General features: G+C 48.9%; 1 protein-coding gene across 2 annotated transcripts in view; it reads left to right on the plus strand.

The window, feature by feature from the left end:
- Positions 1-21,013, plus strand: part of CTNNBL1 (catenin beta like 1) — a 98,505-nt gene that overhangs the window by 38,063 nt on the left and 39,429 nt on the right. For both annotated transcript variants that reach the window (XM_081323760.1, XM_081323761.1), the window contains exons 10-11: positions 2,372-2,520; positions 10,173-10,354. In XM_081323760.1, the coding sequence (XP_081179886.1) occupies positions 2,372-2,520; positions 10,173-10,354 (331 nt within the window). The remainder of the gene's footprint in view (positions 1-2,371; positions 2,521-10,172; positions 10,355-21,013) is intronic.

Here is a 21,013-nt window from a genome sequence, read left to right on the forward strand (position 1 = left end):
CTGCCTTCTATATGTTATATTAACGCTGTACGCCACCCGGGGTTGTTGAATATGAGACAGGTGGCAAATAGATTTCAAAATGGGGAAAAAAGCAGAGCGGATACTTAATATTACAGGTATTAACAGCAGCAAGAATTGTATTTGCCCAGTATTGGAAAAATGAACACCTGCCAACTGAAGAAGTATTAATTAAGAGAATTCTAGAATGTGCAGAAATGGGTAGATTGACTTTAGAGATTAAAGAGAAAGAAGACACGGTTTACTTTAGAAGATGCGATAACTTTTATCAATGGCTAGAAAAACGAATTAGGGAGAAAGGAATGTGATGTTTAATTCTGAATACATACTAGTAAGAAGAATGTTATGGGTTGATTAATTAATACTGCTTATGATAACCAATCATATTTACTACTGTTATTACTGTATTAATTATTGTTATTTAAACATACGTACCCAGACAATATTCTGTTTGCTAAATATTGAAAATGTTACTGAGGGATAACCCCAATGCTGACCCTAGCCCTGCCTTGACCCCAACCCCAGCCTAAACCCTAGCCCTAATCCTGACCCCATTTTGTCCCTAATCCTATAAAATCAAATAAAACTTTCTAAAAAAATATATGAAAAAATAATAAAAGTCTGTAAGGGGACGCCGGATTCGCTTAACGGCCGTGGGATTCACAGAGAATCGGCTAACAAAAGATCATCGTCCTGTTAGAGGCGACTCCCTTAAAGAACCGCCATTGCTCAGCAGCGGAAATTCCGCTCCCGGTTGAGGTCGTAAAGCGAGGACTACCTGCGTAGACTACCCTTCTATCAGAAGCCGCCCTGTTTGAAGCCGTCCCCTGACCCAGCCTTGCCCTTTCTGGCTTCCCTTTGATTCCGTGACGCGCCCTCTGGGCCCGGGCAGAGGGCCTGCCTGTCTCTTGGGTGACCCCCTGGCCCCTGCCGTGCACTTTGTGTGAGCTCAGGAGCCCCTGGCAGTGGGGGGCTGGCGGCAATGTCAGCCGTTGAGTCTTCCCAGCTCAGGAGCAGAGCTGGCTGCCTCCTGCAGCTTGTCAAGCAAGATTGTCCCGAGAGCCACCGATGGAAAGACGGGGGGGCTGGAGTGGCCCCCCTCTACTCCCACCTACCACCACCCCCCGGTGCCACAGCAGGGCTGCCCTGCCAGCCAGTTGGAAGGAGGTCCGTGCCCAGATTCTGCCTGAAGTCCCAAAGAACTGGACGTCCTTGATTTTTTTTCCCCCTTGAAAAGGTTTCGCTTCTCATCCAAGAAGCTTCTTCAGTTCTGGCTGAAGGGTGGGGAATAGAAGGATTTCCTACATTCCTTAGCATAAATATTCCTTAGCATAAATCCTGCCATTCCCCACCCTTTGCGCGCGCATGGGGTTGCTAGCGTTGCTGCCAGCGTCACGTGGGCATTAGTGGCCTCCTTGCACAGGCGTGCGGGTGCTAGTGCCACCGGCGTGTCTGCCCCCATTTTGCTTGTGTGCACACATGTGTGCATGTGCACGCGCGTGTGCATTTCCTTGCTCCTCCCTTTCCCTCCGGGACACCAACCACGGCGTCAACTTCCCATCGCCCCTTGCGCTCCCACAGAGAGGGTCTCCTCAGGGTGCCGTCGGTCAGGGAGTGCCGGCTGGCGGCCCCCAGGGGGAGAGCGTTCTCTGTGGGCGCGCCTGCCCTTTGGAATCAATTACCGGTTGAGCTCCGGATGGTTCCCGACCTTCGCTCTTTTCGCCGTGACCTGAAAACCTGGTTATTCGAGCTTGCCGGCCTGGACTGAGGGATTGGGGTTTTAAATTTCATAATTTAATTTATTTTATTTCGGGCTAAATTCAATTTAATTTATTTTTAACTTTTGTGTTCTTATTTTTTAATTGCCCTGTACACCGCCCTGAGTCCCTCGGGAGAAGGGCGGTATATCAATCTAATAAATAAGTAAATAATAAACCCGGAAAGGTTGGTGAGCTCTGGCGTAGACAGCTTGTGAATCTCCTGCCTACTAGCACTGATGGCGTTACCTAGTGCGGTCCTGAAAGGTCTGCAAGAAAACCGCCCAGGGCCCCACAGCCCTCCCCCTCCTCCCCCTCCTCCTGCCTTCTAGCCCTGATGGTGTTCCCTAGTTGGGTCCTGAAACGTCTGCAAGGGAACCGCCCAGCTCAGAGAGCGCCCAGGACTCCACATTCAACCCTGAGCTGCAGATATTTTCCCTTATTGTGCTCAAAGTGCCCCTGGGTCTTCCTGCACGCCCCCCCCAGGTCAGGGACCCCCCCCATTCGGGTCCAGGGTCAACCTTGGGGGGCCCCAGAGGGGTCCTGGGGGAGGCCGGCTGCTGACCCCCCCTGCGGTTTCCCCCCCCTCCACGCAGGTGTTCAAGCGGCACAACCCTGGCCCGGCGGAGGAGCAGGAGATGATGGAGAACCTCTTTGACTCGCTCTGCTCTTCGCTGATGCTGAGCTCCAACCGGGAGCGCTTCCTGAAGGGGGAGGGGCTGCAGCTGATGAACCTCATGCTCAGGTGAGGGCAGGCCGGGCCGGGCTCCCCCCCACCCCAGCCCCGGGCAGCAGCCGGGTCCCCGGAGAGGCTCTCGGGAAGGGAGTGGACAGCCCTTTGGCTGGAGTGGGGTTAGGGTCTCCTGCCTGAGCAGGAGGGGTGGACTAGAAGGCCTCCAAGGTCCCTCCCAGCTCTGTTGTTCTATTCCTCCTCCTCTCTCTGACTCTTATCTTCCCTCTCCTCCTCCTCCTCTGTCTCCTGGGCCAGCCTTCCTAAAGGTCTGCAAGGAAACTGCCCAGCTCAGAAAGCAACCAAGGACCCCACAATTCTGCTCCTCCTCCTCCTCCTCCTCCTCCCTTCTAGCACTGATGACGTTTCCTAGTTGGGTCATGAAACCCCTGCAAGGAAACAACCCAGTTCAGACAGCACCCAGGACCCCACAGTCCTCCTCCTCCTCCTCCTCCTCCTCCTCCTCCTCCTCCTCGCAAGCCCCCCTCCCTTCTTGCACTGATGATGTTATTACCTCGTTTGGCCATGAAACATCTGCCAGGAAAGCAGCCAGCTCAGAGAGCAGCAAAGGGCCCTGAAGGTAGTAGAGTCACGTGGCTGTTGTGGAAAGGAGCTGCCAGCTGCACTCGGAGTTTGTGGCAGGGGCTGAGATGGCAGTAAACCCCCCGTTGCCTCCTACACGCCCCCCCCCCGCCCGCTCACACTTTCGTTTCCGCCCCCGTTTGTGCAGAGGATGTGTCCAGAGCAGGGAGGGACCCTTGGCGCCTGGCTTTGGATTTCTGTGCATCACCCAGAGCTGACGTTGAGGTCGATGGGACGCCAGAGAGCCCCGACCCAAGATACAGCGTGCGTGAAAGCCCCCTTTTCCCCCCTTTTAGGGGGGTTGAGGACCGAGCTCAGCCCTTGCTCTCCGCTTTGGCGAAGGAGGGGAGGGGGCTGTCGGGCAAGGGGGCTGCGAGGAGAGTGCTCCCTTCCTGCAGAGCAAGGCTGGCTAATGCAGCAGCAGCAGCAGCAGCGACCTCAGTAAAGAACCAGAAAGCGTGGATTATTTTTTGGGGGGTGGGGTGCGTGCTGAGTTTCCTTTAGGCTAATTAAAGCCGCTCTGCAAGGGGGGGCAGAGAAGGGGGAGGGGCTTCTGGGGTCCCTTTGTCCTCCTCTCCTCTGGACTCAAGGCTGCTTCTCCGTGGCCCGGCAGGGCTAATTAGCCGGAGTCCTTGAGCCCGGCCGGAGGGAGCCGGCGGTCTGGTTTGTCTGCCTGCCTCCCCCCCCACCTCCGTCCCCTGCCTTCTCCCCACCCCCACCCCCCTCTTCTCCCCTCCCCCCCTGCTTCCATCTCATTTGGGGTTTACGCCGCGTCCCACCACCTCCTCCATCTCGGCCGCCGAGACCGAGTACAGGTCCTCTTGTACTGAAGTTGTGGGCGCTCCATCTCCGGAGGGTTTTTAAGAAGAGACCGGACAGCCGACTGTCTGAAACGGTAGAGGGTCTCCTGCTTGAGTGCGGGGGGGGGGGGGGGTTGGACTAGATGACCTCTAAGGTCCCTCCCAGCTCTGTTGTGATTGAGTGATTGATTTGAGCAGGGGGTTGGACTAGATGACCTCCAAGGTCCCTTCCCTTCCAGCTCTATTCTGAGTGATTGATTGGTCCCGGTGACTTTCCCTTCTCTCAAGCCCTCCCCCCACCCTCTCGGTCATCTTGCTAGTGTCCAGGGAGGTTCAAACCACTTGTCCATGGATCGGTCAGCCGTCCTCTCCTCCGGCCCCTTCTGGTTCCTGTCACCCCCTCCCCCTGTGTCCTCCTGCCCTCCCCTTCCCAGGCTTTATGGCAGGAAGTTTTGTGACCTGCCTTCTCTCGTTCCTTAAGCGAAGCATTACAGCGGCCACGGCCGTTAAGCGAATCTGGCTTCCTCCACTGACTCTGCTGATCAGGGGGTCGCCAAAGGGGATCACGTGACCCAACCAGGACGCCGCGACCCTCATTAAGTACGTGCCCATTGCCGAGCAGCTGAGCTTTGAACTTGCGACCGCGGGGAGGCTGCAACGGTCGTTAAGTGTGAAAAAAGATCGTGTCACTTTTTCCCTCAGTGCCGTTGTAGGCAAAGCGTTGGAAGTCGAGGAGTGCCTGTATGGGGTTTCCGGCTTCAGCTAGGGGTTGGACTAGATGACCTCTAAGGTCCCTCCCAGCTCTGTTCTGATTCATTGATTGAGTGACTGAGCAGCGGGCTGGACTACATGACCTCCAAGGTCCCTTCCAACTCTGTTCTTCTGTTCTTCTTGGGAAAGCTTTTGCAGAGGCTGCTGCTGCCCGCAGATAAATCTACTCCTTCAGCATGTTCAACACGGCTGGCTCTCCCGGCAGCGTCTGGGCAGCCGGCAAAGGCCTCTCTCTGCACAGGTCAAAGAGAGCCAGGCTAATGGCTTCGCCGCAGGGATCCCCCCCCCAGCTTCTCTCTCTCTCCTCCCACCAGCCGAATCCCTCCCGTTAGTTGGGAGACGTGGCCTGAATTTAAAAACTCAGCTGGCGCCTTCGCTTCTGCAGGGAAAGGCTTCCCAAGAGATGGAGATGGAGGGAGAGGAAGGAAGAGAAGGAGGAGAACGGGGGGGGGGGTGAGGAAGAGGAAATGGACTGTGGGGTCCTTGGTGCTCTCTGAGCTGGGTTGTTTTCCTTGCAGACGTTTCATGACCCAACTAGGGAACATCCTCAGTGCTAGAAGTTTGTAGGGAGGAAGAAGAGGAGGAGGAGGGAGAGAGAACTGTGGGGTCCCTGAGGCTCTCTCAGTTGGGTGGCTTCCTTGCACACATTTCATGACCCAACTAGGGAACATCATCAGTGCTAGAAGAGGGGAGGAGCAGGAGGTGGAGGAAGAAGAGGAGGAGGAGGAGGATGTGGGTTTTGTAGAGAGGATAGGAGGAGGAGGAAGAGGAGGAAGAGGTGATCTGTGGGGCCCTTGGTGCTCTCTGAGCCGGGTGGTTTTCTTGCAGACGTTTCATGACCCAACTAGGGAACATCCTCAGTGCTAGAAGGGAGTGGAATGTGTAGGGAGGAAGAGGAGGAAATTTGGGCCCAGTTGTCGTAACACGAGGGCCCCCTGGACCATTTCCGACCAGTGGCTCTCCAATCTCGTCTTGACAGCCCTCCTGGCTTGGCGCACCCACAACTGTTGGGAGGGAAGCCGTTCCACTGGTGGGTTGTTCTCCATGTCAGGAAATTCCTCCTGTTATTGCTTTCTTTCCTTTCACGGCACGTCAACTGCTCGGACACTCGAAATTGGGGCACAAATGCAGAAATTTCTTTTCGTGAGCAGCGTGGTGGGATGTTCGCCTAGCAGAATTGGATCCCGGGCCCTGTTTTCCAAAGCAGCCCCCTTTGGCAAGTGCCACTCAAAGCAGAGAGCTTGGGTTAGAACAGGGGTGGGCAACGGTGACCCCATTACGACCTGTGGACTTTGACTCCCAGAATTCCTGAGCCAGCCTGGCTGGCTCAGGAATTCTGGGAGTCGAAGTCCACAGCTCCTAATATAGGAGCCCTCATTGCCCAGCCTGGGTCTAAGTGATTAAGATGAACTGCCTGCCCTCGGGTAGTACAAATATTTCAAATTTAAAAAACCAACCTTGGACAGATCGGTCAAACCATCTATCGATCCCTAAAAGCCTGAACTTAAATTGCCATGAATATTCCAGGGATCAGCTCCTTGCAGCTGCCTGAGCACTGATCAATATGCAATCGCTTCTTCCAAAGAAAAGAGACCTTAATTGCAACAGGTGTGGTGGGTGCCCCCTGCCTGGAGATTTTCAAGAAGAGATTTGTCCCGGAAGGGATGGAGACTCCTGCCTTGGACAGGGGGTGGATTAGAAGAATAGGATAGGATAGGATAGGTTAGGTTAGGGTAGAATACAATACAATAGAATACAATACAATAGAAAATACGGAATAGGATAGAATAGAATAGAATAGAATAGAATAGAATAGAATAGAATAGAATAGAATAGAATAGAATAGAATAGAATAGAATATGGAATAAATAAAATAGAATGGAATGGAATGGAATGGAATAGAATATGGAATAAATAGAATAGAATAGAATAGAAGAATAGAATAGAATAGAATAGAATAGAATAGAATAGAATAGAATAGAATAGAATAGAATAGAATATGGAATAAATAAAATAGAATAGAATGGAATGGAATAGAATATGGAATAAATAAAATAGAATAGAATAAAATGGAATAGAATAGAATAGAATACAATAGAATAGAATAGAATAGAATACAATAGAATACAATAGAAAATACGGAATAGGATAGGATAGGATAGGATAGGATAGAAAAGAAATAGAATAGAATAGAATAGAATAGAATAGAATAGAATAGAATAGAATAGAATAGAATAGAACAGAAGAATAACATTGTCACTTTGAATGTACACTAATCAGCATACATTAAGATGAAATTTTGTTGCCTTCAGCTCTCAAGCTCACTACCTACAATATACACTACATAAATATGACAAATATGACATACATATATACAGACATACAGACATATGCATATACACACAATTTTGTATTTTTTCAAAGGTCTCTTCCAGCTGTAGGATCCTATGATTCTAAGTTCTCAAGCTGAAACACCCAACCTTTGAACTCTCTTCATTTTCAAGGTGGGGCAAGCAGGCTTAGAAACAGAAGAACAGAGTTGAAAGGGACCTCAGAGGTCTTCTAGTCCAACCTTCTCTTTGTGTGTGTGTGTGTCCGTGTGTGCGTTTCTGGGTGTGTTGGGGAGAGTGAATCCCCGTTCCTCGGTTCCACCACGCTGCCCTTCGGAGCTCTGAAAAGTTAAACTTGCGAAACATACTTGGGACAAACCATCCGACAAAAAGGTAAAAACGAAAGTCAGTAAAAAGATAAAATGGATACAGGTCGTCTTCGACATACGGCCACAGCTGTGCCCAAAATTGATGTTGTGAAGTGACAGATTTCTTAAGCAAGCTGCCCCATTTGACGACTTTCCTTGCCACATTCGCTAAGCGAATCATCGCACTGGTTAAGTTCGTAATACGGTCATTAAACGAATCTGCCTCCTCCCCCATCGCCTTTGCTGGTCAGAAGGTTGCAAAAAGGGGCATCATGTGACACACACCCCCCGGGGACGCTGCGACCGTCGTAAATCTGAGTCAGTGGCCAAGCGTCTGAATTTGGATCACTTGACCGTGGGAGTGCGGCGACGGCCGTGTGAGAAACGCTCAAAAGTCGCTTCTTTCAGCGCCCCTGCAGCTCTGAACGGTCACTAAACAAATTGTTATAAGTAAAGCTCCAGGGAGGGAGAATTTCCCCCCCTCTCTTCTGAGACATTCATTAACCCCTCTGGCTAGGGAGGAAAACCAGGGCCTTCATTGGGAAGGAGCCTAAACGGAGGGAAAAGCCCATTTTTCTCCGTCCGGAGACACACAGCCAGGAAAGTGGGGGAATTGAAATGGGGGGGGGCATTTGGCTGCTGGGCTCCTCGGGGGTGGTGGGGGGGGCTGACCCTTCCCGTCCATCTCCAGCACAGAAAGCAGCCCAGCCGGAGGGCTGAGAAAGGCCGAGTCCACCCAGAGGCTCTCTGGACAGCTGGACTTGAACCCAGGGCAACTCTGACCCACCTTCATTAGTTGTTGGCCGGTTTGCCTGCTTTGCTCATTTTTGCAATATTTGCAGACTGCTCACCTCTCTCACACACAGACAGACCCCAAATCCTGTGGAAAGAGATGATTTGTTCTCTAAAGAAGCCAACAGAAGAAGTGCATTGATTCAGTGGAGGGAAGAGCAGGAAAGGACTCTGAAGAGGCATAATTATAACCGGGTCCCTCAAAGGGAGGACTAGAAAAAGTCAGTACTTACCATACATTAAACAAGGTAGATTACACAAGACTAAAAAAATGGAATGGAATAGAAAATATGGAATAGAATAGAAAATATGGAACAATAGAATAGAATGTAGGAATAAAGGATAGAATAGAATAGAATAGAATAGAATAGAATAGAATAGAATAGAATAGAATAGAATAGAATAGAATAGAATAGAATAGAATAGAATAGAATAGAATAGTAGAGTGATGTAATAGAATAGAATAGATTTATACTAGAATAGAATAGAATAGATTTAGAATAGAATAACAATAGAATAGATAATAGAATAGAATACAGAGTAATGTAATAGAATAGAATAGAATAAACAGATTGTAGAATAGAATAAGAATAGAATAGAACAGAATAACAAATATAATAGAATAACAATAGAACAGAATAACAATAGAATAGTAGAGTAAGGTAATAGAATAGAATAGATTTATACTAGAATGGAATAGAATAGAATAGATTTAGAATAGAACAGAATAACATAACAGAATAGAATAGAATAGAATAGAATAGAATAGAATATAGAGTAATAGAATAGAATAGATTAAACAGATTGTAGAATAGAATAGAATAATAGAATAGAATAGAATAGAATAGAATAGAAATATGGAAAGAATAGAATGGAATGGAATGGAATGGAATAGAAAATATGGAATAGAATAGAATAGAATAGAATAGAATAGAATAGAATAGAATAGAATAGAATAGAATAGAAAATATGGAATAGAATAGAATACAATAGGAAATATAGAATAGAAAAAATGGAATAGAATAGGAAATACAGAAGAGAAGAGAAAATATGGAACGGAATGGAATAGAGCTGGAAGGGACCGTCATAAATACGAGTCAGTTGCCAAGCATCTGAATCTTGATCGCTAATCATGGCAATGGTCATAAATGTGAATAACAGTCATAAGTCATTTTTTTCAGTTCTGTTGTAACTTTGAATGGTCACTAAACGAACTAACTGTTGAAAGTTGAGGACTACCTCTGTGCAAATGCTTTTTCTGATTCTGCTGAATAAGCTGCAATCTAAGTGTTGATCCTGAAGTTAAAACGCTTCCCAGTATTCAAACAGAATCAGCCTCTCTGGTTTCTTATTCCATTCAATCATTCTAATTTGCCTATCAGATTGACCTATCAATAATGGGTACTGATAAAAAAAATGAATGACTTTTTTGTCTCATGAAATGTAGTAATCCCTTCTCATAATTTCTTTTTCCTCCGTTCAATCATGTCTGATTCTTGGAGACAGGTTCCTGTGGTTTTTCTTGGCAAGTGGCTTGTTACTGCCTCCTTCCTAGGGCTGAGAGAGAGTGGCTGGCCCAAAGTCACTCAACTGGCTCTGTGCCTAAGGCAGGAGTAGAACTCAGGATCTGCCAGTTTATAGCTTGGTGCCTTAACCACAACTCTTCTCCTCCCTTCTAGCATTGGTGATGTTACCTAGTTGGGTCACAAAACGTCTGCAACAAAATCACCCAGCTAAGAAAGGACCAGGGTCCCTACACTCCTTCTCTTTTTATCTTCCTCCCCCATTCCCCTTCCTCTTCCTCCTCCCCTCTCCTCCTCCTCCCCCCCCCCACCTCTGCAAACTCTATTCCCTTCTAGCATTGATGATGTTACCTAGTTGGGTCACAAAACGTCTGCAAGAAAACTGCCCAGCTCAGAGAGGAACAGGGACCCCACAGCCTTCCTCCTCCTCCTCCTCCTCCTCCTCCTCCTCCTCCTCTGCAAAGCCCAGGCTGAAAGGCCGTACTCTCCTCTTCCCCGCAGAGAGAAGAAGATCTCCCGGAGCAGCGCCCTGAAGGTCCTGGACCACGCCATGATCGGGCCGGAGGGGGCCGACAACTGCCACAAGTTTGTGGACATCCTGGGCCTTCGCACCATCTTCCCGCTCTTCATGAAGTCCCCGAAGAAAGTCAAGAAGGTGGGGACCTCCGAAAAGGAGCACGAAGGTAAGGATTCCTCCCCGCTCGCCCTTCCCGGGACAGCCGCCCTCAACAGAAGGGCCTGATCCTGCCAGCCAGGAAAGAAAGCCAGCAGGCAGCTGGGCTGCTCCTCCTGGTAGTTCTAACTCCCTCCCTGCTCACTGGGAGTCTAATTAGCTCCGGCATCTGTGCCCGCTGTGCCCCACGACGTTTGAAGCTGTCTCTTTGATGGCAGCTCTTTGGGAAAGAGCAATCAGCCCACCTCCAAATGTCACCTCCAGAGCAGGAGTTTTGGCTCCCGGCACTGAAGTGTGACACGAACATCAGGCAGCGCAGACACAAATTGCAGGTGGCTCCGTGTTGCGTTCTCACTTCCCCAGAGGGGGGTGGGCTGGGGTGGGGGAACATCCAGGTTTCCCATCATGGGCCTGAACAGTTGGTGACTTCAACGCGGTTCGGTGGGGAGGAATAGCGAGGCTGGGACAAAAGGTGGAATAGGGAGGGCTCCCTGGATAGGGGTTTCCAGAAACAGGCCTAAAGGTGTGCGATTTGTTGCACCGGGAATGGAGTGGGACGCATATTGTTGGCCTAGGCCAGGGGTGGGCAACCTCGGCTCTTTTATGACTGGTGGACTTCAACTCCCAGAATTCCTGAGCCAGCCATGCTGAGGGGAAAGGGAGAGGTTTCCAAGCTGAGCCATGCTGGCTCAGGGATTCTGGGAGTTGAAGTCCACCAGTCATGAGGGGGCCATAGTTCCCCCATGCTCAGGAATTCTGGGAGTTGAAGTCCACCAGTCATAAAAGAGCCAAGGTTGCCTACCCCTGGCCCAGGAAGTGGGCCTTGATTTCCTTTGTGCTGAAGATGTTTTCTGTCATCTTCTCGGGGGGGGGGGGAGATGAACAGAGGAGGGAAAAGTCACATATCGGCTTCGTGTTGTTTCCTGAAGTTGTGGTCTTTTCTGCTAAGAGTTGCTTGGTGTTGGGATGGTTGGGATGGTTGGGATTCGCAAGGAATGACTATAGCCTGAATCGCCGTCAGGCAAAAATATTCCAGGTTAAATATCTATAGAGATTCTCCATCGTCCACATCATGGTTGTCATGAAGGTGCTTTTCCAAAAGTCAATTGGACTTGCTTGATAATAATAAAAATTAAAAGTTGGAAGGGACCTTGGAGGTCATCTAGTCCAACCCCCTGCTCAGGCAGGAAACCCTATACCATTTCAGACAAATGGCTGTCCAGTTTCTTCTTTAAAACTTCCAGTGTTGGAGCATTCAAAGCTTCTGGAGGCAGGTTGTTCCACTGGTTAATTGTCCTCACTGTCAGGAAGCTTCTCCTTAGTTCTAGGTTGATTCTCTCCTTGATGAGTTTCCATCCGTTGCTTCTTGTCCTTGTCTTCTGGTGCTTTGGAGAAGAGCTTGACTCCCTCTTCTTTGGGGCAGCCCCTGAGATACTGGAAGACTGCTATGATGTCCCCCCCCCTCGTCCTTCTCTTCACTAAACTAGACATACCCAATTCCTACAACCGTTCCCTATATGTTTTAGTCTCCAGTCCCCTGATCATCTTTGTTGCTCTTCTCTGTACCCTTTCTAGAGTCTCAACATCTTTTTTATATCATGGTGACCAAAACTGGATGCAGGATTCCAGGTGTGGCCTCACCAAGGCCTTGTAAAGTGGTATTAATACTTCACGTGATCTTGATTCTGTCCTTCTGTTGATACAATCCCTCTGCATTAACTTTTTTCCCTTGAAAAGGTTTCGCTTCTCATCCAAGAAGCTAGAACTGAAGAAGCTTCTTGGATGAGAAGCAAAAGGTTTTCAAAGGAGAAAAAAACACGAAAGAAAGTTGAGTTGCAAAAGAGAAACGTTGTGAGTGTCTCGAAGGCAGAAGAAATATTAATCGCCTGTCAGGATTATAGTTATAGTTATAGTTATAGTTTATTTGATTTATATACCGCCCTTCTCCTTGGTGGGACTCAGGGCGGTTCACAGGGCATACATAAGAAACACTATACAAAAATTAAAAAGAATTAAATCCATGCCCAATTAAAACAGAAGTACAGATTAAAAACAATTAAAAGCCCATAATCCCCCATCAGGCCAGACCAGCTAATTCGAACAGATGGGTCTTCAGGCCCCGACGGAAAGTTCGAAGGTCTGGTGCCATCCGGAGCTCCACCGGCAATTGATTCCATAAAGCCGGAGCCCCCACAGAGAAGGCCCTCCCCCTGGGGGCCACCAGTCGACATTCCCTGACTGGCGGCACCCTGAGGAGGCCCTCTCTGTGGGAACGCACAGGGCGGAGGGGAGTCGATGCCGGCAGCAGGTGGTCCCTGAGGTAACCCGGACCCATGCCATGTAGGGCCTTAAAGATCGTGACCAACACCTTGAACCTCACCCGAAAGACAACTGGTAACCAATGCAGCTCGCGGAGCAAAGGTGTAACATGGGAGTACCGGGAAACTCCCAAGACAACTCTCGCGGCCGCATTCTGTACCAGTTGGAGCCTCCGAGTGGTCTTCAAGGGAAGCCCCATGTAGAGAGCATTACAGTAGTCAAGGCGAGAGGTCACGAGCGCATGAGTGACTGTACACAGGGCATCCCGGTTCAGATAGGGCCGCAACTGGCGCACCAGGCGAACCTGGGCGAAAGCCCCCCTAGTCACGGCCACTATATGCTCTTCCAAAGTAAGCCGTGAATCTAGAAGGACTCCCAAGTTGCGAGCCCTATCCACGGGGGGTAAGAGCTCACCCCCCCATAGAAAGAGATGGAACATTTGGAATGTCCCGGGATGCCGGAATGTACAGCCACTCAGTCTTGTCAGGGTTGAGTTGAAGTCTGTTCCTCCCCATCCAGACCCGAACCGCCTCCAGGCAACGGGACATCACGGCGAGGGCATCACTGGGGTGGTTTGGGGTCGAAAAGAAAAGTTGGGTATCATCGGCATACTGATGATACCCAACTCCAAAACCACGAATGATCTCACCCAGCGGTTTCATATAGATGTTGAACAGGAGAGGCGAGAGAACCGACCCCTGAGGAACTCCACAAACGAGAGACCTAGGGGCCGATCTCTGCCCCCCTGCCAACACCGACTCCGAGCGTCCCAGGAGATAGGAGGAGAACCACTGAAGAACTGTGCCTCCCACTCCCAATCCCCTGAGACGCCGCAGCAAGATACCATGGTCGATGGTATCGAAAGCCGCTGAGAGGTCTAATAGGACTAGGACAGAGGAATGTCCCCTATCCCGCGCCCTCCAGAGATCATTCACCAGAGCGACCAATGCCGTCTCCGTGCTGTACCCGGGCCTGAAACCCGATTGGTAGGGGTCCAGATAATCCGCTTCCTCCAGGACCAGAGGGAGCTGATGCGCCACCACACTCTCAACAACCTTCGCAAGAAAGCGAAGGTTGGAGACTGGACGAAAGTTGTTCAAAACGGCTGGGTCCAGGGCAGGCTTCTTGAGGAGAGGTCTCACCACCGCCTCCTTCAAGACGGTGGGGAAATAACCCTCACTCAAAGAAGCAGATATAACCGTCTGGAGCCAGCCTCGTGTCCTCTCCCTAGCTGCATAAACCAGCCAGGAAGGGCACGGGTCCAACAAACATGTGGAGGAGCTCAGCCTCCCCATAATCCTGTCCACTTCATCAGGGGTCACAGAATCAAACTCTTCCCAGATAACATTGACAAGACCGCCCGTGTCCTGATCGCCTGACTCTGCCCAGCTGGAGTCCAAACCGGTCCGAATCCGAGCGATTTTATCCGACAGATGATGACTAAATTCCTCGGCACGACCTTGCAAGGGATCCTCCCTCACCTCCTGATTGAGAAGTGAGCGAGTCACCCTAAACAAGGCGGCCGGGCGATTATCTGCGGACGCGATGAGGGTGGAGAAGTAATTACACCTCGCCACCCTCATCGCTGCGAGATAAGACCTAATATAGGTTCTTAACCGCAACCGGTCGGGTTCGGATCGGCTAGACCTCCAGCAGCTCTCTAGGCCCCGTTTCCGGCGCTTCATCTCCCGGAGCTCCGCGGAAAACCATGGAGCTCGCTGGGATCTGCGCCGGGTCAGGGGCCGCAAGGGTACAACCCGGTCAAGTGCCTCAGTGGCTGCCCTTCCCCAGGCTTCCACTAAGGCATCAGCCGAGCTGTGAGCAGTGGAGGCAGGTGGGGACCCCAGCGCCGCTTGGAATCTATCAGGATCCATTAAGCGTCTGGGGCGGTACCATCTAATTGGCTCCGTACCCCCACGGCGGGGGGTGGCAAAGCGGAAGACCAGCCGCAGGAGATGATGATCGGTCCATGACAGGGGCATAATAAATGGAGAGCCCCCACCTAGATCATCCAACCACCGTCTAGATAAAAAAATCAGGTCAAGGGTGTGGCCTCCCTCATGAGTTGGCTCTGAAATTACTTGCGTCAGGTCCATGGCCGCCATGGAAGCCATGAACTCCCGAGCTAGCTCAGATGAACCTCCCAGGGATGGTAGATTGAAGTCTCCCAAAACTATAAGTTTGGGAAACTCAACCACCAAACCCGAGAGGATATCGAGCAGCTCGGGCAGGGCTGCCGCTGTGAGACTAGGCGAAATGTACACCAGTAGCAAGCCCAACTGCGCCCCAGAACCAAATCTCACAAAGAGAGACTCACACCCGACTATCTGAGAAACGGTGGCCTCCCGCGGACATAAGGTCTCCCTAATGGTAACCGCCACTCCCCCACCCCTACCTTGAGCTCGTGGCCGGTGTAGCACCCGGAAACCTGGTGGGCAGAGGTCAACCAAAGGGACCCCACCCTCTGGGCCCAACCAAGTCTCCGTGATGCAAGCCAGGTCCGCATGCTCACCCTCAACTAAATCCCTAACGAGGGGAGCTTTATTAACCACGGACCTGGCATTCAGGTACACCAGCCGGAGCTCAGGAGGCTGCACATCCCCGCTCCCGGGACCTCGGGGAAGAACCAGAGGGTCGGAGCGCCTCACCGCTTGAAGACAGCGGAGACGGCCCTCCCGGTAACGATATGGCCCCCTGTCTATCCGCCTGCTGCCTTTCCCCGTCGTGGGAATTGGTAGTCCCACGACCCGCTCAAGAGCCCCAGATGTAACCACAACCCGCTCCCCCCGAACGCCGTCAGACCCAGGCCTGGCCTGCAACAAAGTTGTTTGGCTACCCCCCACCGCCAGACAACCACTACCCCCCACCCCCCTCCCCAACCCCCTAAAAAATTTAGCTAAAAAATTAACCAGGGGCCTCTTATTAGGTTTATATCGAGAGCCCCTGGCCTTTCCCGGCCATCTCTCAGGGTCCCAACAATTGGGCCCCTCATCGAGATTAGGGAAAGAAAAGAAGGCGGGACGCACCCAGGAGAGGGGGGCACCCCTGAGGGCGAGCAAGTCCGTGTCGGAATATTGATGCATCCAGTCAGCAAGTCCAGAGAGGGAAGTCCAATGATTGAAACCAACAGGAGGATCAAAGGAAAGGAGTGGGACATTTGGGCCATCCACCAACCACTGCCACTTGATTGGATGCTCCCAGAGGCATACCACAACCCGTCCTCTCACAACGGGACGCGAGTCTGCCTCCGGGGATGGTCCAAAATGCCCACCCTGGGTGGGGCAGCACCCACAGAGCTCCCACCTCTATGGGGCTGCCGATGTAAAACAGGCCACTCTCCCACTGTGGCCTGTACCCAGGTCCGTCCCAGTCCAAAGGGGAAAGAAGGAGGCAAATGGAAAGTTAATAAATAAGATAATAAATAAGTGAATAAATAAGTTGGCAGTCCGTTGTATCGCCATCGTTGTCACAAAAGTCGTTGCTGCTGCCATCATCTCAAGCAGCCAAAAACCAACGAATCGCTGTCGCCATGGTCGTCCTCTCCACCGCCCAAAGCAGCCCGAGGACGACGATTAATAGGAACTAAGCCTCACGAAAGAGAGTTTGATGGAGAGTGGAAAGAATTACGTTGCCAACGAAACAGCAATATGTGCAATACACTAATGAGAAGTGTTTAAAAAGGATTCTTGGTGGAATGGATGAAAGTGTAGATGAGGAAGCAATGCATTCCAGAGAACGACAGGAGCCGAAAACAGAGACATCAGGTGAATACAGAGAGAAAGATCAGTGTAGTTAAAACAAAATAAGGAATGGTTGAGATTAAAAGATGCCAAGAAAATGCGGAACAGTACCGGTGGAAACAAAATAATAATAATTCGGAGTAGGCAAAAAGAACTAAACGAGAATTTTTCAGAGAAGCAATGGAATTACAAATAAGAGAGTAAAAATCCACATCTGAAAGTGTGGTGAAAAAATACAGGGAGGTTTTTATGGGAATAAATATAATATGTTGAAGTCTAGAAGCAAAATGAAATATTCAAGTGTGTCCAACTCTGGCAACTTTAAGAGTTGTGGACTTCAACTCCCAGAATTCCCCAGGTAGCCTTGAATTCTGGGAGTTGAAGTCCACAAGTCTTACAAGTTGCCAGAGTTGGACACCCCTGCTCTAAATGGTAGTATCTAAAAGGGGTGGGGGGTGGGGGAAAACTAATGAAAATAATTATTTCTTTCTGCTGGAATTATAGTCTGACCAAACACTAGCGGACTCTGTGCAGGATACAACCAAAATATGCATCCAAGGCACACTAATAGTAGAAATCAACATTAAAAATACCTGATACAAAAGGACTGTTTGCTTAACCTCACAGCCAAATGCCTATTTCTGTTTTGGCCTGTTGTAGAAATCCTTGTGAAGTAAATACTTGACTTTGTAAAGTATCTCAATGGGGAAGAGGAATTCTCCGCTAAAAATGGGCCACCCGGGAGAGGGTTTGTGACGTGGCCCCTCCCCAATTCTGCAGGCTGTGCTCTCTAAATAGCCCAAATGCATGGACAGAAGCAATGTTGTCGAGTTGTTGCCTTGCACATCCCAGCGCTGTGCTTTAAAAGGCTTCAGAATTGGTCCATCGACTGCTAGTGATCCATACAACTTCAGAAATGGTGCAGATTCTTGTTTGATGAGATTGACCTAGCTGGAGGTGGGCTGCCCCTTGGATGGATGGATGGATGGATGGATGGAGTTCATATGCCACCCATATCCCTATCCAAAGTGACCCTGGGCGGCCTACAGCACAGTAAAATCAGGAATGGAATGGAATAGGAATAAGAATAAATAGAGTAGAGTAGAGTAGAGTAGAGTAGAGTAGAGTAGAGTAGAGTAGAGTAGAGTAGAATAGAATAGAATAGAATAGAATAGAATAGAATAGAATAGAATAGAATAGAATAGAATAGAATAGAATAGAAATATAGAATAGAATAGAATAGAATAGAATAGAATAGAATAGAATAGAAATATAGAATAGAATAGAATAGAATAGAATAGAATAGAATAGAATAGAATAGAATAGAATAGAATAGAATAGAAATATAGAATAGAATAGAATAGAATAGAATAGAATAGAAATATAGAATAGAATAGAATAGAATAGAATAGAATAGAATAGAATAGAATAGAATAGAATAGAATAGAATAGAATAGAATGGAATAGAGCTGGAAGGGAGATTTTCTAGTCCAGCCCCCTGCTCAAGCAGGAGAACCTATACCATCTCAGACAGGTGATTGTCCAGTCTCTTCTTAAAAACCTCCAGTGATGGAGCGCCCATGATTTCTGGAGGCAAGGAGTTCCACTGGTTAATTGTCCTCACTGTCAGGAAGTTTCTCCTCAATTCCAGGTTGCTTCTCTCCTTGATCAGTTTCCATCCATTGTTTCTCGTCCTGCCCTCTGGTGCTTTGGAGAATAGTTTGACCCCCTCCTCTTCTTTGTGGCAGCCCCTCAAATACTGGAACTCTGCTATCATGTCACCCCTGTTTCTTCTTTTCTCTAAACTAGCCAAACCCAAGTCCCGCAGCCGTTCTTCGTATGTTTTAGTCTCCAGGCCTTTAAAACATCTTAGTTGCTCTTCTCTGCACTTTTTCCAAAACGTCAACCTCTTTTTTGTAGCATGGTGACCAAAATTGGTTGCAGGGATATAAAAACAGTGTGGATATTAAAATTAACAGGAACTGTCCCAGGAACTAAAACGAAGAGAAACAGGAACTCAAATTAGCAGGAAATTTTGCAACCCCTCTCCCTTGCGGGCTTCCTCCAAAGCCAGCTATGAGAACATTGAAAAAATGACTAGGCTGCAGGCGTAGACGGTGTATCCAGAGAAGGGCTGCAGTAGGAATGCAATAGTTGTGCCAGTCGCTTGAGGCGTTTGGGGAGGCCGCGCCTGTCGCCGGTGGTGTGCAAGAAAGGTGCTCATGCTTTTCTTACCCAGAGGAGACGTTTGCAAGAGCTGCAGAGGGATTTCCTTTGCTGTGGGAAGGGATTTGGCAGACCTCTGGCCGAAAGAGTGCCGGAGGAGACAAGGAACAAGAGGTTGAAATGGCAGGTGCTCGAGAAGGATGGGAAAGAGAGTGTTCTGTACCAGCCTGCTACCGGCCCTGCAGCAAAAGCAGGGACAACCCCTTTTACAAGAAAGCAAGAGGCTGGAATTACGCCTGCCAAATTTATTGCTACAAAAACAAACGGAACAAGACACGAACCAAGAAACGGGAGTTTTAAGAAACAGGAACTATCCAAGCGGTTGCCTTCAGCAAACCAGCCCTCCCACACATTCCCCTTAAATACAGTTCAGGGCGTGGCCTCTCTCTGCCTCCTTCCGAGGTGCCCCATTGCCTTCCTCTGTTTACTCCTGATTGACTGCCTCCTGCGTCGGGCGTCCTTGAACAGGGCCAGCTGTGGGTCATCTTCATCCACGCTGTCAGGCTCACACAGCTGGGTCTGCGTTGTGACCAGATGGGAGGGGCCTGGCTGTGGGCTCTGTGGAGACTCAATACTATTCTCAGCAAGCTCTCCAACACCCCCCTCCTCCTCCTCTGAGTCGTCCGACCCAACTGCCGAACCCACAGGCTGACCCTGAATCACAACAGAGAGAAAGAACAGGCTGATTTAGAGAAAGCACGCGATTAAGCGGGTAATAGGATAAGTCGCGTGTTCAAAGGAACGACAGGGTCGTGGCTGAGGGCTGAGCGAGTGGGTGGCCTGAATGATAAAAGAGAGTTTAAAAAAAAAAAACAGGAGACAGGTGAGCTGAGCTGCCCCCCTGGAGGGAAAGACAGAGGACCAGGGTGCGAAACAAAGGAGGAAAAAGGACTCGGTAAGGTGTGGTTGGACACAATGGAAATCCTCAAAAAAGAACAAAATGAGAACTTTCAATCAGAACAGAGCTGGAAGGGACCTTGGAGGTCTTCTAGTCCACCCCCCTGCTCAAGCAAGAGAGCCCATATCCCTTCAGACGGGGGGGGGGGCTGTCCAGCCTTGAAAGAATAGAAGGCGATGTGCAATTAGTCCTTGACTTTTGTGTCCATTTAGTGACGTTGCAGCGGCTACTGAAAAAAGTGACCGATGGCCCTTTTTCACACTTAACGGCCATTGCAGCGTCCTCACAGCCGTGTGATCAAAATTTGGACGCTGGGCAACTGGTTTCATATTTACGACGGCTGCAGTGTCTTGGGGGTGGGGTCACGTGATCCCCTTTTGCGACCTTCTGACAAAGCCTATGGGGAAGAAGCCACGTTTGCTTCACAGCCGTGTGACTGACTTCACAACTCCAGGGATTCCCTTAAGAACTGTGGCAGGGAAGGTCGTAAAGTGAAGCAAAACTCACTTTGCAACCACCTCACTTAGCGACAGAAATTTTGGGCTTCATTATGATTGTAAGTTGAGAACCAGCTGTACAGATGGTCCTTGACTTGTGAATAGAATTGAGGCCAGAATTTCTGTCGCTAAGTGAGATGGTTATTGAGTCACGCTACACACACACACACACACACACACACACACACACACCTTTTTAGTTGAAAAAAACCCTTCAATTTTTAGTGTATCTAAAAGACTAGGATTTTGTTCAAGGTAAATTAATACTATTAATATTACCATGCACAAATCCATTGAAAAAAGGGTGCCATCACTCCATCCTGGTGTGTTCTAAAACTCGTGGACCACCTGTACAGGAGATATATATCTTGCAAATGATAGTTTGAGATTGCAGGTATTTCCCAGCTCCTGTGAGAACTTTCCTGAAACGTCACATAATTCAAAAGCATAAAGAAAAATGAAGAGACGTTAAGCACATTCAGGAAATGTCCTCACCAAGAGATAAAAGAGGTTGCAGAAAGGAGGCAAAACTCCAGCCAGAATAAATTTACTCGTCTCTTTGCAAACTCAAAGTAGTGAGAATCGGTGGCAAAGCCCAAAACAGGTTTAGGACAACTTGCAATGGACACAACTTGCCAGGACACAACTTGCTGCAGGAGAAATAGAAATAGAAATAGAAATAGAAATACGAATAGGAATAGAATAGAATAGAATAGAATAGAATAGAATAGAATAGAATAGAATAGAATAGAATAGAATAGAATAGAGTAGAGTAGAGTAGAGTAGAATAGAATAGAATAGAATAGAATAGAATAGAATAGAATAGAATAGAATAGAATAGAATAGAATAGAATAGAATAGAATAGGAATAGAATAGACTTGAAAATATGGAATGGAATGGAATAGAATAGAAGAATAGAATAGAATAGAATAGAATAGAATAGAATAGAATAGAATAGAATAGAAGAATAGAATAGAATAGAAATAGA

Source organism: Vipera berus, assembly GCF_964194415.1.
Source record: "Vipera berus genome assembly, chromosome: 3".
Lineage (NCBI taxonomy): Eukaryota > Metazoa > Chordata > Lepidosauria > Squamata > Viperidae > Vipera > Vipera berus.